This window comes from Schistocerca americana, chromosome 2 (genome assembly GCF_021461395.2).
Source record: "Schistocerca americana isolate TAMUIC-IGC-003095 chromosome 2, iqSchAmer2.1, whole genome shotgun sequence".
Lineage (NCBI taxonomy): Eukaryota > Metazoa > Arthropoda > Insecta > Orthoptera > Acrididae > Schistocerca > Schistocerca americana.
The window spans coordinates 900,401,494-900,419,781 of record NC_060120.1 but is presented as its reverse complement, the minus strand read 5'-3'; the positions used below and the strand labels follow the sequence as shown (position 1 = coordinate 900,419,781).

Here is an 18,288-nt window from a genome sequence, read left to right as displayed (position 1 = left end):
CACAGATGCCGAGGCCACTGCAGCCGTTCACTGCATCTGAGTTTTAGAGCAGTGGTAAACATGGGCGGCATTTGCGAGGCAGACGCCCAGTTATTTGTTCAACGTTTATTTTTCTGAATTAAATCACACACTCACCTAGTTGCTCTCAACATGCGCTTCCTTTAATCTTTTAACTAATTCAGCAGCCATCAGTGGTTTACTTCATGTAGCACATTTGGTTACGATCCATCCATTTTAACCATTATGCATTTAATAAATGCTCGTATTACCTATTCAATCCTTGGAATCAAGTCCATGTGTTCTACCAATAAACATTACTTTATTTTGACTACAGTTTCATTCGATAGTTTGATGAAACGATTTATCATTATTCCTATGTGAGCTATGATACCTATATTTACTGAGTCACCCCTTTTTGAGATGTTCAAAAATATCCATTGCGCTCCCTTGTCTTAACATTTCACATGATCTTGTAGGAAGCAGGCTAATTCACTGTATAGGTCAACGGATTCAGACATTTATAGTATCACAGAGGTGTCGTTAAAGTACAACCATAGTCTCACAGATGCAGAGCGCATCAAACATATCCATAAACATTTTCATTTCAAAATTGATACTACAGTCTGAAAGATTCATAACAAATGAATAACAAATATTTTAACCAAATACAACAAAAAGAAGAGTTCACACAATCAATTGACACTGACCCTCTTAGCATGTGGGAAGGATGAATACCTCACTCATAAAATATATGCGTCTGCTAAAAAATTCGTTGGCTCAGTAGAAGGAATATTATGGCCAGATACATTACTTCAACTGAACTTTATTAGCGATTAAATATTTTATGGCTGCTCGCAAGCAATGGAAAATGTATCTTCCTGAATATTAGGCACTCTTATAGACAAGAGCGATTTTTGAAGGATATTCTTGAAATCGCTGGACAAATAATATTCTTATTACTGCATCATACTGTCGAATAAAGGTACATAAAACATAAAAGCTTTTGTTTTATTGTTACGTCATCTATGCCAGCTAACGTCTAAGTTTTACATAAAAATGTTAGAACTCTTTTCCAGTGCCACATGTGCCTATGTGCTACATTTAACGTTTTGAGATGCTGGAATTATTAACAGACTCATAAGGGCGGCGTTGAACTTGTTTCGAAGCTAACAAAAATCTCGATTTTATCACAGAACGCAGTCTAATAATACTTCTCCGCGGAGAAATTAGAAGCTTTTCTACATATTCGATTGTATTGTTTAATTTCTTCAGCTGTGATGATAACTGCTATCATGTTTCGGCACAACTGGGAGCAACTGAGTAGTAAATATCTGTATGTATATCTGTATGTAGAGGCCTTCAGTAATCAAAACCAGTTGGACGGATGATTATGTCATGGATCTGAAACAAAAATAAATTTTTTTGATTAAAACTAATAGAAATAACAGAGAGCGTATAAATTTGAAGGAAGATGAAGACAATTTAGTTCAAGTTAATTCCTGACACGTCGGTTTACACAGAAGAACTGTGCTACAATTGAAAATCTCCAAAGGAGCATGTGTCCTCAAGAAACAAAAACGTCCCCCAATCCATATCAAACATTATCACTAAAGTGTCTTGTCTATTACGTTTAAAAACAGCTGTGTTAGACATGTCTGGATTCGAAAATATTAATAACCTGAGCGTTTAAAGTGATAATGATACTTGGATAATGCAAGGAATTCTAAAAGCAAAGAATTGAGAAATCTCACTGTCTCATTCTAGAGCCATACAGCAATAAAGGTAAATTTTCCTCATACCCGTCAAGTTCAGCTCTCAGTAGCTGCTATCATCGTCTTAGACAGCAGAATTACATCGGTGAAAATTTATCATGTTTGTGTTGAACGTGCCTTAAAGGTAAAACTTTTACACGATACAACAATATACTTTCATGACATACATTGGCAAGTTGATTATCTGAAGGAAGTAACAGTATTGGCACGTGGGACACGAGATTTTTGTTCTGTATACTAACGGCAAACAAGCTGTGGCGTAGTGGAAAAAGAGATGGAACGGGTTTGGACCAACCAGACACAAGAACTAGGGTCATACGTAATTAATAAACCAATACACCTACCTCTAATAACCGAGCAAGTGTCTAATTAAAGATTTATATTACGCTTGTTAATAATAACGGATTTTCTGAGGAAATATCACGGTACATTCAAAGGCAATGAATAATGCAATCACAACAATAATTAAGAATGCGTGAAAGCTAAAACATAAATACGTTCCAAAGAATAAACGGGCTTAACAGATGATCAAAGAGGCATACGGATAAAAAAATGATAAAAAAATATTTGTTCGTTTTGTATGATTACAAATTAACAATTTTTGGATTTTTTTCCCTTTACCTTTACTTTGAAATGTTGGATCTTTCCGTATTACTTCATTCAAGGTTAACGGGAAGTATCCTACAGGTGATGAGTGGGTTTTTGGGTGTCACAATATGTGATGTAATTCTTTTGATGGTTTTGAAGTAAACGCTTAAAATGTTTACGCTGCCGGCGGACTATGGACCTTAACATGTGACATAAATCTGAACGTGATACGTCTACCCTTTCCAGAGGAAAAGGGTTCTTAACAGTCGGACAGACAGACAGACAGATGGACAAAGAGATCGTATAGGGCCTAAAGATTCCGTTTTTACAGATTGAGGCTCGGAACCCTAAAAACAGCAGCAATTTTCAACCAAAAGAGAAGACAGACACAAAATAAACAAAACGTTGCAGTCCAATATGTTTATTAAACACATTAGCCAAACTATAAAAAGAACTACTATGCAGTAAACTGCAATAACATACAAAACTTTGTCCATGTGAAGGAAACACAATCTAGATTCAGAAAAGGCAAATCCGCAGAATACGTTATGAATCAAGTGACCAACACATCAGACGAGAAGTGCGTAATCAGAACAAAGACAGACATAGTCAGGGCTTATGATAACCTCTTGTGCCTTACCTTGTTGTCTACAATGGGACACATAAAAAGACCAACAAACCCCCACATCACTTCCCGGTCCTTCAGTAATATTCTGCAGAAAAGGTAGCTAAATCGGTTTGTCCGTAGAGGATGACATAAAACAACTAAGTACAGGAGAGTGGTCGAAAAACATTTAACTAAAGAACATTCAAAGGGCTCTGTATTAGGAGCAGAGTTCTGCGACATTATCCTGGAAAGTCAGTTACAGATAGTAAGTGAACTACTGTAAACAGGACGATGCATCACACACTCTGACGAGCTAATGATAGTAATAACTCGCAGCTGTAGACCAGAGTTAGAAGAAAATATTCTGTTTGTAGTGACGCCACTTCCGGCTTCGCATTCAGGAAACGAATTAGAAGCAGCAGCAATTATATTAGTATGTATTGTTCTCAAACTGTCCTGGACAGGAAATCCAACTACAAGAAAAGAAAGTAACAGTTGGATTAAGAGACGCATTGTGACAAAAGATTTGGAGTCGCAGACTGATGAGAAGCTACTTTTTTACGAATATACAGGGTGCGTCAAAAAATGTATACACACTTTGAACTGTCATAGACAATTTATTTCCCGTTCTACAAGGTTAAATATCTGTGAGAAAGTTATGTTATGTTTTTTCAACAGGTGGCAGCAGTGGCAAGGAAGTAACTGCAACATGGCGGACGTGCGTTTGAGCTTTGAAGCGAGGAAGCAGATAATTAGGTAGTACTGGAAGTTTGAGAATGTAGCTGCGGTTCGAAGACAGTGGGGCAGTGAGTATGGTACAGGACCACCTTCAAGGTTAACAATTACACGTCTACGAGACAAATTCGAAATTGGTGGAACAGTGTGTGATGTGCATAAAGGTCGATCAGGGCGACCTCGTACAGCTACAAGTGATGATTCAACAACTGTGGTCTCGGAACTGTTTCATCGTTCGCCTCAAAAATCTTCAAGGCAAGCGGCACGTGAGAGTAATGTAAGTGCTAGTAGGGTGTTACGCATTCTGAAGAAAGGCAAGTTTCGTGTGTACATTCCAAGGCTGGTGCAACAGCTAAGTGGCGACGATCCAGATCGAAGGTTAGAATTTTGTGAATGGGTTCAGGAGATGGTGAGATGTGAACTGGGATTTATGGGTAGCACAATTTGGTCGGACGAAGCGCAATTCAAACTCAATGGAACTTTCAATAGGCGGCAATTGTGTGCACTGGGCTGAAGATAGTCCTCACATTACAGTTGAAAAGGCTGTGAATTTGCCTGGTGTAAATGTGTGGTGTGGTTTGTCTGCAAGGGGACTCATTGGGCCTTTCCGCTTTGAAGGTACTGTTACTGGAGAAACGTACCTAACAGTGCTTGCTGACTCCATATTCCCTGCCATTCGTGCATTATACGGTAATGATGAGTTTTATTTCCAACAAGATGGCGCCCCGCCGCACTATCATAGGGACGTACGAGCATACCTGGATCACAATGTACCAGGCCAGTGGTTAGGATGCAGGGGACCATTCGAGTTTCCTGCACGCTCTCCAGACCTCACGCCGCTGGATTTCTTCTTATGGGGCACAGTAAAAGATGAGGTGTAAAATGTAAACCACGTAACCTGGACACACTTCGGAATGAGATTCAGGCAGTGTGCGCAGAAATCTCATTGGACACTTTGGCACGATGTACGGAATCAGTGGTGACTCGTACTCAGAAATGTATTGATGCTGAAGCCCACCAGTTTGAACATTAATCACATTTGAAAAGTACATTTATTTTTCCAATTGGACTTTAAGCTTTCCATTTCCAGAAATTTAACATTGTAGGACGGGAATTAAATTTTCTATGACGCTCCAAAGTGTGTATACATTTTTTTGACGCACCCTGTATTGAGACATCGAGCCTGGAATCAAGTAGGAATTACGAGAGTACGGTCGTCAAAAAGATCTAACGCATCTGACTGAATCACGTTTACTGGTTACAGACGAAAGCACACACAGAGCTGAACTGTCTGCCTCAGCAGAGAGTGCTCCAGTTTGTACACACACAGAAAGCGCCGGTCGCGCGAAACTCAGTTTGTCCTTTTCTCGCAAGATATCCTGCGAACCATGGATTAAGGGCAACAGGAAGTTTCCACAATCCTTGCTTTTCGGAAAGCGTTTTGCACAGTGTCTCACTGCGGGCTCTTAGCGAAGGTCCGAGCATACAGAATAGCTTCTTAGATACTTGAGTTTCTCGAAGCGTTTTCAAACAATAGAGCCCAGTACGTTGTCCTGGGCGGCGAGTATACGCTAGAGACAAGGGTCTCGTCAGGATAAGATCTTTCTTGTCCTTCATATACAAAAACTTTCTGACGGATAGGGTAAGTACTAATCTGCGACTGTTTGCTGATGACACTGTAGTGTTTGGGAATGTGTAGCTGTCGGGTGACTGTAGGAGGAGTTTCTATTTGGTGTGATGAATGGCAAGTTTCTCTAAATGTGGAACAATATAAGTTGATGGAGATGAGTAAAAAAAATAATCCCGTAATGCTGAATACATAATTAGTAGTGTGCTGCTTGACACAGGCACGTCGATTAAATATCCAGGTGTAACGCTGCAAAGCGATATGAAATGGACAGCACTCCCCGAGTGCTTGAGGTCCCCTCCATAGTGTATTAAAGGAAGATACCGAACTAATTCAGAGGCGGGCTGCTAGATTTGTTACCGGTAGGTTCGAACGACACGCAATTATTACGCAGATGTTTCGGAAACCGAAATGAGGATCCCTGGAGGGAAGGCGACTTTCTTTTCGAAGAACACTAGTTAGAAAATTTAGAGAACGGGTATTTCAAGCTGACTGCAGAACGATTTTACTGTCGCCGACGTTTATTTCACGTAAGGACCAGGATGATAACATAAGAGAAATTAGGGCTCGTACAGGGCATATAGAAAGTCATTTTTCGCTCGCTCTGTTTGCCAGTGGAACTATAAATGATATGACTAGTTGTGGTGTAGGGTGCCCTCCGCCACGGACCGTACGGTGCCTTGCAGAGATGTAGAACATGAGTTCAGCCTTTCTCTGATCTTACTCAATCTGCACATTACGCAAGCAGCGAAGGAAACCAAGCAGAAATTCGAAAAGGGGACCAGAAATTCAGAGAGAAGAAGTAAAAACTTTGAGTTCTGGCGATGACATTGTAATTTTATCAGGGACGGCAAAGGACTTGCAAGAGTAGTTGAACGAATTTGGTTAGCATCTTGAAAACAGTAAAACAAGGATAATGGGAACGCAGTCGAATTAAAGCGGCCGATGTTGATAGAATTAGATTAGGAAATGAGACATTAAAAGTGGTCAGTGAGTTACGCTATTTGGGCAATAAAATAACTGTAAACTATCGAAGTAGACAGTATAGAGGTTGTAAATAGGAAGAAAAGCGTTTCCGGGAAAGAGAAATTTGTTAACATGGAACACAAATTTATGTGTTAAGAAGTTTTTTCTGGAAGTATTTCTCTGGAGAGTTCCCTTGTACGAAAGTGAAACGTGGACGATGATCAGTTCACACAAGAAGGGAACAGAATCTTTTGAAATACACTGACGCAAAAAATATCACGACACCAAGAATGAGTTGTGCGACATAAAAGGAAGTTGGTAGGCGTGTTTCTGAAAGATGATGTCTGTTCAAATTTCGTGCCACTCGCTAGTAGCGCCACTACGAGGACGCCAGTCAGGTTTGCTTTAAATACGCTCTCTAACAGTCGTGAGCGTTATTTACCTTTGGGATTTGACGTGATGAGTTGATGTTAGTGAAGAACGCCTTTAAGGCCATAAAGACGCCATTAGCAGCGCCTCATTGAGTTTGAACGAGGTCGTGTAATAGGACTTCGAGAAGTTGGATGTTCCTTATGCGATATTGCAGAGAGGCTTGGCAGGAATATCGCCACTGTATACGATTGCTGTCAGCGGAGGACACGAAAATGCCGCAAGAAGACTAGACTCAGGATGGCCACGTGACACTACCGAGATTGAAGACAATGCATCATGGTCGGGGTATGGCCCTTGTGTGTCTAAGTGCATCTGCAGCAGCAATCTGAGGAGTTGTTGGCAGCACAGTGCCACAGCGAACTGTTACAAAACGGATACTTCAATGACATCTCCGAGCCAGATGCCCTGTAGCATTCATTTTACTGACCCCAAGCAAACGCAGTTTGCGGCTTCACTTCTGTCACGAGAGAGCTCACTGGAGGGCAGGGTGGAGGTCTGTTGTGTTTTCGGAATAAAGTCGGATCTGCCTCGGTGCCAGTGATGACCATGTGTTGATTAGATGGAGACAAGTTGAAGGTCTGCAACAAACCTGTCTGAGTGCTAGATACGCTGGACCTATACCTGGAGGTATGGTTTGGGGTGCGACTTCGTATGACAGTAGGAGCACTCTCGTGGTTATCCCACGCACCCTGACTGCGAAATTGTTCGTCGTATGGTGATTCGACCTGTTGTACTGCCATTCATGGAGAGCGGAGAGCGTTTCGGGGGGGGGGGGGGGGGGGGGTATTTTCCAACAGGATAACGCTAACCTACATAGCGCTGTTGTAACCCAATATGCTCTACAGGGTGTCGACACATTGCCTTGGCGTGCCTGGTCACCAGATCTGTCTCCAATCGAGTACGTATGGGGCATTATCGGACGACAACTCAAACGTCCACCACTAACACCATTAACCGACACCGACCCTGTACTGACCGACCAAGTGCAGAACCTGACATTTGGCACCTGTGCAACACAATGCATGCTCGTTTGCATGCTTGCGTTCAACATTCTGGCACTTACACCGGTTATGTAACAGCATTTCACATTTGCAATGCCTTATCTCACGCTTACATTAATCTGTAATCTCTAATGCTAACCACTTACATGGTTACCTAGACAAATGTATTCCCGACATTTGGTTACTCTGTATTAATTATTTCTTGGTGATGCAATTTTTTCTGTTAGTGAATGTGATACAAAAAAGGTGATAATTGGAAGAGTGGATCGAATAACTAAGTTAAAGTCGTATGAACGACTGGCTGGGAGACCCCGAAGGGCCCGTTCATCCGCCTTATTGGCAAGATTTTTCCCATCCTTCACACCCACAGACGCATTGGGTTCGCGAAGTGTGTGCTGTGTGCAGAAGTGTATCTGTTAACTGTAGATGACTCTAATGTGTGTGTGAGTGTGTGTGTGTGTGTGTGTGTGTGTAGTGTGTGTGTAGTGTAGTGTAGTGTTATGTTTGTGTTGGAGAGAAGGGAGAGTGTGGCTCCCAGTGCCGGCACTTAGCTTACTACTCTTGGAACACCAAGGGGACCCGAACTTAATGTCACCATCTGACGGGCGTGCCACCATCAAGCATGTCGAATGCCCTCACTTCATGAGACTCTGCGGAGGGGTATAAATTTTAACCCAGGGCATTGGGGCAGAAACTTTATGCCATCACCTCTCCTCCTGCTGACCGAATACTTGCAGTGAAAAATTCATACACCACCAGGATTCGAACTGGCTTATTTCAGAGTCGAGCGCTACCGCAAAAGCGTGCGTTAGTGACTATTTTTTCGTCATTGTTCTCGTCATTCGGTCTGGGCGGACGTCACATGACACATCTTCAAGTTCATCGCTGAACACTTCACTCACTTTGTTTATTACAGAAGGCAGCCGGCCCTCTGACCGAACACGCTGAGCTACCGTGCCAGTGACCATGGCTATGGAGGTGGGCTATCGACTAACTAATGAGTAAGTACAGAATCGAATCGGGGAAGAGAGAAATTTACTTCATTAAAAGAAGGAATCAGTTGATGGTACATATCCTTAGGTATCTAAGAATCGTCATTGTGGTAAAGGAAGGAAATGTGATAGGAGGGAGACAATGGTTTGAATACAGTAAGCAAACTGAAATGGATGTAGGTTTCAGTAGAAAAGTGGGGTGGCCCTCAACTACGTACCCTCGGTCTCAGAGTCTCAGAGTTGAAATATTAAAATTTTTGCCTGGTTTCGTTGTCTAGGGGCTGGGATACGTAGTTGCCGCATTACAAGCCAAATACTGCTGAGTCTACAGTGAATAATATGAATATACACTTTGCGAATTTTGAATGTATAGAAATTTATAAATTAAATATTGCAATTAAATAAAATCTGCAGGTATTATTTTAACAACTTTAAATGATGAGTGCGATAACAGAAGTACCTTGAAGAGTGCCGTTTATTACTTCAAAACACTTATTGGTGTCGATGGTCCAGCAATTAAATAAAATATAAGTTGAATAACAGGGAAACAATAGATTCCTACTTCACGTAATTAGTTATGAACGCCGGCCAGTGCAGCCGAGCGGTTCTAGGCGCTTCAGTCTGGAGCCGCGCGACCGCACCGGACGCAGGTTCGAATCCTGACTCGGGCATGGATGTGTGTGATGTCCTTAGGTTAGTTGGGTTTAAGTAGTTGTAAGTTCTAGGGGACTGATGACCTCAGATGTTAAGTCCCATAGTGCTCAGAGCCATTTGAACCAATTAGTTATGAACAACAACATAGCTCGCGAGATATTCACTTCTAAACGCATACTACGTCTTCACCGCAGAAGCCACACAACTCTCACAAGTGCACAAGTCGGCACTACGAAATATTTCTATCTCCCGCGACCACGCGCAAACCGCTCAACACTCTCCAAGTCTTTCCTGTGACCGTCCATCGCGCCTTGCCCTCCAGCACTCCCCGTGTACTGTGCGACCGTCCGTCACGCCGTCCTGTTCAGTACTATCCCTCCATTGACTTCGGTACTCGCCTACCGAAGTAAAGAGCGCTGTGATTGGCTGGAGCGCTCCCGTCGTGTCTCCAAGCCAACGCACACTCACAAACATATTGAAACATATGCGAAATACTGGATTTACATTTAAATAACTTTAAATTAAATAAATATTCCTACGGCTGGACCATAAACACCCTCTAACACACATTATTAAATACATAAACCAATTAAATAAACATATATCAAAGGAATAGAAGCCAAGTAGGCAAGTAGCCTACTGTCTGTGCTTTCTAGAACATAGTAAAAATTTGACTAATTTCTTCATGAATAGCATCTATCGGATATAAACAGAGACATAGACGAATACATATATATATATATATACAAGCATGCTGCTAGCGTTTTTTCGTGTAACTGTGGACTACATATGGCCTGACGCGATCGATAGTAATCGGTCACTTTGACCTCCAATAACTCATGCACTATTCAAGTTAAATGTCTGTAATTAATACCAATTTAGGTTTACACTGATAGCTTTCTAAAGACAAGTCCATTGGCAAAATCGGATGAACCGTTTAGACTTTGGAAATTAGTTGCTGGGTGTTAATTGTATAACTTACAGTCAGATACTAAACTTTAAACTAATAAATATATTGAAACTCTGATTATACCATCAGAATCATCATGCAAATAACACTAATGTACACTCCTGGAAATTGAAATAAGAACACCGTGAATTCATTGTCCCAGGAAGGGGAAACTTTATTGACACATTCCTGGGGTCAGATACATCACATGATCACACTGACAGAACCACAGGCACATAGACACAGGCAACAGAGCATGCACAATGTCGGCACTAGTACAGAGTATATCCACCTTTCGCAGCAATGCAGGCTGCTATTCTCCCATGGAGACGATCGTAGAGATGCTGGATGTAGTCCTGTGAAACGACTTGCCATGCCATTTCCACCTGGCGCCTCAGTTGGACCAGCGTTCGTGCTGGACGTGCAGACCGCGTGAGACGACGCTTCATCCAGTCCCAAACATGCTCAATGGGGGACAGATCCGGAGATCTTGCTGGCCAGGGTAGTTGACTTACACCTTCTAGAGCACGTTGGGTGGCACGGGATACACGCGGACGTGCATTGTCCTGTTGGAACAGCAAGTTCCCTTGCCGGTCTAGGAATGGTAGAACGATGGGTTCGATGACGGTTTGGATGTACCGTGCACTATTCAGTGTCCCCTCGACGATCACCAGTGGTGTACGGCCAGTGTAGGAGATCGCTGCCCACACTATGATGCCGGGTGTTGGCCCTGTGTGCCTCGGTCGTATGCAGTCCTGATTGTGGCGCTCACCTGCACGGCGCCAAACACGCATACGACCATCATTGGCACCAAGGCAGAAGCGACTCTCATCGCTGAAGACGACACGTCTCCATTCGTCCCTCCATTCACGCCTGTCACGACACCACTGGAGGCGGGCTGCACGATGTTGGGGCGTGAGCGGAAGACGGCCTAACGGTGTGCGGGACCGTAGCCCAGCTTCATGGAGACGGTTGCGAATGGTCCTCGCCGATACCCCAGGAGCAACAGTGTCCCCAATTTGCTGGGAAGTGGCGGTGCGGTCCCCTACGGCACTGCGTAGGATCCTACGGTCTTGGCGTGCATCCGTGCGTCGCTGCGGTCCGGTCCCAGGTCGACGGGCACGTGCACCTTCCGCCGACCACTGGCGACAATATCGATGTACTGTGGAGACCTCACGCCCCACGTGTTGAGCAATTCGGCGGTACGTCCACCCGGCCTCTCGCATGCCCACTATACGCCCTCGCTCAAAGTCCGTCAACTGCACATACGGTTCACGTCCACGCTGTCGCGGCATGCTACCAGTGTTAAAGACTGCGATGGAGCTCCGTATGCCACGGCAAACTGGCTGACACTGACGGCGGCGGTGCACAAATGCTGCGCAGCTAGCGCCATTCGACGGCCAACACCGCGGTTCCTGGTGTGTCCGCTGTGCCGTGCGTGTGATCATTGCTTGTACAGCCCTCTCGCAGTGTCCGGAGCTAGTATGGTGGGTCTGACACACCGGTGTCAATGTGTTCTGTTTTCCATTTCCAGGAGTGTACATGTTTCTTTTTGAGGTATCATGATTCCTCTGGCTACTATTAATTTCTAGATGAACTGTGAAATGTCTGCCATTATGGTTTCACAAAGTCCGCCATCTTTGGCACTGCCGGCATACAAATCTCCTTCATCGACACAAAGCACAGTCCTCGACACTGCGTCGCCGGCCGGAGTGGCCGTGCGGTTCTAGGCGCTACAGTCTGGAACCGCTGACCGCTACGGTCGCAGGTTCGAATCCTGCCTCGGGCATGGATGTGTCTGAAATCCTTAGGTTAGTTAGGTTTAAGTAGTTCTAAGTTCTAGGGGACTGATGACCTAAGAAGTTGAGTCCCATAGTGCTCAGAGCCATTTGAACCATTTGACACTGCGTCAACATGGAATTCCCAGTCATGCAGTCGCCCTGGACCACACGCTGGGGCTACCCCTCTTGCTCTGGCTAACGTTCGGCCCCACGTGGTTGCTGACGAGCCCTGGCTAGCCGAGCGGCCCGTGCAGCCATGCCAACTCCGAACTTAGAATATTTTCAGGGCGCCGCAACTCGCCCGTTACCTCACAAGTAGTTTGTACAGGAATGACTAGCTTGAAGAGCTGCATCGAACCAGTCTTCAGACCAAAGGCTACAACAGCAATACTCTGAGTTTCTGATTAGCGTTATAAAACTGCTGTAGGCTACTATAGACTGTCATAAGTAAGCATAGGCTAAGCCCACCCAGCTAGCCACGCGAGAATGTGTCATGGTCCCTGGCACGATTCTGCCCGGCAGATCACTGTAGGGGTCCGGTGTGCTGGTCAGCCTGTGTATGGTTTTTAAGCCAGTTTTCCATCTACCTCGGCGAAAGCAGGCTGGTTCTCCTTATTCTGCCTCAGTTACACTACGTCGGCGATTGCTGCGCAAACACTGTCTCCACGTACGCGTACACCAACATTGCTCTACCATGCAAACATTTGGGGTTACACTCGTCTGGTATGAGACGTTCCCCGGGGAGGCCAACTGGGGGCTGAACCACACAGTAACCCTAGTTTCTCTGTGGGGCAGCATTGAGGTGGGTGGCCCGCTGTGGCCTGTGGTGGGGTTTGATCCACTGAGGGCTGCAGTGGGACGAAGCCTCTCCGTTGTTTCTAGGTCCCCGGCTTAATACACAATACACAAGCAGAGGCTACGGTAGCCTTCCTAGTAGCGTTTGTCAGTTAAGGTCGTATCCGCTTTAACTGAACGTTAAGCGTGTTGCATACCTATCGGGTGTTACCACATAATTTTCGCTTTCTTTACGTTTGCGATCGGTGTCTTACTAGATTCCCCTGAAAACTGGAAACTGTGTGCGGACTAGAAACTGAGTGTGGTTATATAAAGGGCTGGGTAACCTATGGAACATTTTTGTTTTCCATACTTATCCTCCTGTCTGCTACTTAAAAGTAAACAGTATCTATAGCAAATTTGAAACTGTCAATGAGTAATTCTGGTTTTATTCGAACATAATTGACTTTTAACGTAAAACATAGGGATGTTGTAGTAAAAATAAAGAAAATAATACAGATTTATCATACAACGCTATAAAACGCAATGTCCTCAACACAAAGGTACAAAAAGGATCAAATTTCGCTTCAATATTTCGTCGAATTTTAAAACATGTTTCTGTTACAACTTTTGCATTTATCAATAGTAACAGGAAGCTCCTGCCTTTGATCATGATTAAGAATATTCTTTTGAGTACAAAATTGTGTAAACTGAACTCATGGCACATTATGAGTGTTGTGTAGATACGAGTCCTATTCCTGACATTCGATTGAGCCTATTGTAAATCTCGCTATAAAAGATGTACTTACCTGTACGCGAGGGTGCTGGGACAGCATGTAAACAACAGCACCTGCAACGTCTTCGGGTTCCATGCAGGGGAACATATCGTATACCGCCTCTGATGCGCCTGCTTTCTTCGCGAGCTCCGTTCTGGTAAATCCTGGAGAAACCTCCTGTGAAGACAAAAATTCGAGTAAAAAATTATGTTTCTAGTACTCAAAGTTCCAGACTTAGAAACTCAGATCTAAATACTGAATGCAGGTCGATATGCCGGTCATAGTCCTGGAAAGCGATAGCATAGTTAAGCGTCATAAAGATATCCAACTACGTAACTAGAAAATTGAAAATGCTGACAGAAAAATGAACAGTTGTAAAAACATCGAATTGTTGTAAAAACGTCGAATTGTAAGTTATTAAAATTTCCTCTTAACACTGGTAAAAAGTATATCTGATATATATATATATACAGGGTGTTACAAAAGGTACGGCCAAACTTTCAGGAAACATTCCTCACACACAAATAAAGAAAAGATGTTATGTGGACATATGTCCGGAAACGCTTAATTTCCATGTTAGAGCTCATTTTAGTTTCGTCAGTATGTACTGTACTTCCTCGATTCACCGCCAGTTGGCCCAATTGAAGGAAGGTAATGTTGACTTCGGTGCTTGTGTTGATATGCGACTCATTGCTCTACAGTACTAGCATCAAGCACATCAGTACGTAGCATCAACAGGTTAGTGTTCATAACGAAAATGGATTTGCAGTCAGTGCAATGTTTACAAATGCGGAGTTGGCAGATGCCTATTTGATGTATGGATTAGCACGGGGCAATAGCCGTGGCGCGGTAAGTTTGTATCGAGACAGATTTCCAGAACGGTGACCCGACAGGAAGACGTTCGAAGCAATTGATCGGCTTCTTAGGGAGCACGGAACATTCCAGCCTATGACTCGCGACTGGGGAAGACCTAGAACGACGAGGACACCTGCAATAGACGAGGCAATTCTTCGTGCAGTTGACGATAACCCTAATGTCAGGCCAGAGAAGTTGCTGCTGTACAAGGTAACGTTGACCACGTCACTGTATGGAGAGTGCTACGGGAGAACCAGTTGTTTCCGTACCATGTACAGCGTGGCCTCCACGGGTACACATCTGCGAATGGTTCATCCAACAATGTGTCAATCCTCATTTCAGTGCAAATGTTCTCTTTACGGATGAGACTTCATTCCAATGTGATCAAATTGTAAATTTTCACAATCAACATGTGTGGGCTGACGAGAATCCGCACGCAATTGTGCAATCACGTCAGCAACACAGATTTTCTGTGAACGTTTCGGCAGGCATTGTTGGTGATTCTTGATTGGGCTCCATGTTCTTCCACCTACGCTCAATGGAGCACGTTATCATGATTTCATACGAGATACTCTACCTGATTTAAGTGTCAGGAAGTCGTTTCTGAAAGTATTTGTATGGAGTGTAGCTATGTATGGAAGTGAAAAAAAATGGTTCAAATGGCTCTGAGCACTATGGGACTCAACTGCTGAGGTCATAAGTCCCCTAGAACTTAGAACTACTTAAACCTAACTAACCTAAGGACAACACACACATCCATGCCCGAGGCAGGATTCGAACCTGCGACCGTAGCGGTCGCGCGGTTCCAGACTGTAGCGCCAGAACCGCTCGGCCACCAGCGGCCGGCTATGGAAGTGAAACATGAACGATAAATAGTTTGGACAAGAAGAGAATAGAAGCTTTCGAAATGTGGTGCTACAGAAGAATGCTGAAGATTAGATGGGTAGATCACATAACTAATGAGGAGGTATTGAATAGAGTTGGGGAGAAGAGGAGTTTGTGGCACAACTTGACAAGAAGAAGAGACCGGTTGGTAGGACATGTTTTGAGGCATCAAGGGATCACAAATTTAGCATTGGAGGGCAGCCGTGGAGGGTAAAAATCGTAGAGGGAGACCAAGAGATGAATACATTAAGCAGATTCAGAAGGATGTAGATTGCAGTAAGTACTGGGAGACGAAGAAGCTTGCACAGGATAGAGTAGCATGGAGAGCTGCATCAAACCAGTCTCAGGACTGAAGACCACAACAACAACAACTCTACCTGTGCTGCTAGAACATGTGCCTTTACAAGTACGACACAACATGTGGTTCATGCACGATGGAGCTCCTGCACATTTCAGTCGAAGTGTTCGTACGCTTCTCAACAACAGATTCGGTGACCTATGGATTGGTAGAAGCGGACCAATTCCGTGGCCTCCACGCGCTCCTGACCTCAACCCTCTTGACTTTCATTTATGGGTGCATTTGAAAGCTCTTGTCTGCGCAACCCCAGTACCAAATGTAGAGACTCTTCGTGCTCGTATTGTGGACGACTGTGATACAATACGCCATTCTCCAGGGCTGCATCAGCGCATCAGGGATTCCATGCGACGGAGGGTGGATGCATGTATCCTCGCTAACGGAGAACATTTTGAACATTTCCTGTAACAAACTGTTTGAAGTCACGCTGGTACATTCTGTTGCTGTGTGTTTCCATTCCATGATTAATGTGATATGAAGAGAAGTAATAAAATGAGCTCTAACATGGAAAGTAAGCGTTTCCGGATACATGTCCACATAACATATTTTCTTTCTTTGTGTGTGAGAAATGTTTCCTGAAAGTTTGGCTGTACCTTTTTGTAATACCATATATATATATATATATATATATATATATATATATATATATATATATATATATATATATATATATATATATATAAAACTTCCTGGCAGATTAAAACTGTATGCCAGACCAAGACTCGAACTCGGGACCTTTATCTTTCGCGCGCAAGTGTTCTACCATCTGAGCTACCCATGCACAACTCACTCCCGCTCCTCACAGCTTTACTTCCGCAATTACCTCGTCTCCTACTTTCCAAACTTCACAGAAGCTCTCCTGCGAACCTTGCAGAACTAGCACCCCTGGAAGAAAGGATATTGCGGAGACATGGCTTAGCCACAGCCTGGGGGATGCTTCCAAAATGAGAATTCTGATATATATATATACACTCCTGGAAATGGAAAAAAGAACACATTGACACCGGTGTGTCAGACCCACCATACTTGCTCCGGACACTGCGAGAGGGCTGTACAAGCAATGATCACACGCACGGCACAGCGGACACACCAGGAACCGCGGTGTTGGCCGTCGAATGGCGCTAGCTGCGCAGCATTTGTGCACCGCCGCCGTCAGTGTCAGCCAGTTTGCCGTGGCATACGGAGCTCCATCGCAGTCTTTAACACTGGTAGCATGCCGCGACAGCGTGGACGTGAACCGTATGTGCAGTTGAAGGACTTTGAGCGAGGGCGTATAGTGGGCATGCGGGAGGCCGGGTGGACGTACCGCCGAATTGCTCAACACGTGGGGCGTGAGGTCTCCACAGTACATCGATGTTGTCGCCAGTGGTCGGCGGAAGGTGCACGTGCCCGTCGACCTGGGACCGGACCGCAGCGACGCACGGATGCACGCCAAGACCGTAGGATCCTACGCAGTGCCGTAGGGGACCGCACCGCCACTTCCCAGCAAATTAGGGACACTGTTGCTCCTGGGGTATCGGCGAGGACCATTCGCAACCGTCTCCAGGAAGCTGGGCTACGGTCCCGCACACCGTTAGGCCGTCTTCCGCTCACGCCCCAACATCGTGCAGCCCGCCTCCAGTGGTGTCGCGACAGGCGTGAATGGAGGGACGAATGGAGACGTGTCGTCTTCAGCGATGAGAGTCGCTTCTGCCTTGGTGCCAATGATGGTCGTATGCGTGTTTGGCGCCGTGCAGGTGAGCGCCACAATCAGGACTGCATACGACCGAGGCACACAGGGCCAACACCCGGCATCATGGCGTGGGCAGCGATCTCCTACACTAGCCGTACACCACTGGTGATCGTCGAGGGGACACTGAATAGTGCACGGTACATCCAAACCGTCATCGAACCCATCGTTCTACCATTCCTAGACCGGCAAGGGAACTTGCTGTTCCAACAGGACAATGCACGTCCGCATGTATCCCGTGCCACCCAACGTGCTCTAGAAGGTGTAAGTCAACTACTCTGGCCAGCAAGATCTCCGGATCTGTCCCCCATTGAGCATGTTTGGGACTGGATGAAGCGTCGTCTCACGCGGTCTGCACGTCCAGCACGAACGCTGGTCCAACTGAGGCGCCAGGTGGAAATGGCATGGCAAGCCGTTCCACAGGACTACATCCAGCATCTCTACGATCGTCTCCATGGGAGAATAGCAGCCTGTATTTCTGCGAAAGGTGGATATACACTGTACTAGTGCCGACATTGTGCATGCTCTGTTGCCTGTGTCTATGTGCCTGTGGTTCTGTCAGTGTGATCATGTGATGTATCTGACCCCAGGAATGTGTCAATAAAGTTTCCCCTTCCTGGGACAATGAATTCACGGTGTTCTTATTTCAATTTCCAGGAGTGTATATATATATATATATATATATATATATATATATATATATATATGTTCAGCATAAAGAGAAAAGTGTATTATTCGCAAACTACATATGATCCACTTTATACCACGTAAGCACACAAGTAGCAAACATGATTATCGACACATATTTTT

The 18,288-nt window shown here is 44.6% G+C and overlaps 1 protein-coding gene across 1 annotated transcript in view; it reads right to left on the bottom strand.

Annotated features, from left to right (window-relative positions):
* Positions 1-994: 994 nt before the first annotated feature.
* The window catches only part of LOC124595880 (dehydrogenase/reductase SDR family member 11-like), a 43,239-nt gene continuing 25,945 nt past the window's right edge, over positions 995-18,288 (bottom strand). Inside the window, exons 5-6 of the mRNA XM_047134788.1 lie at positions 13,688-13,831; positions 995-1,401 (exon numbers count right to left, since the gene is read on the bottom strand). Coding sequence (XP_046990744.1) covers positions 1,360-1,401; positions 13,688-13,831 — 186 coding nt within the window. The 3' untranslated portion in view covers positions 995-1,359. The remainder of the gene's footprint in view (positions 1,402-13,687; positions 13,832-18,288) is intronic.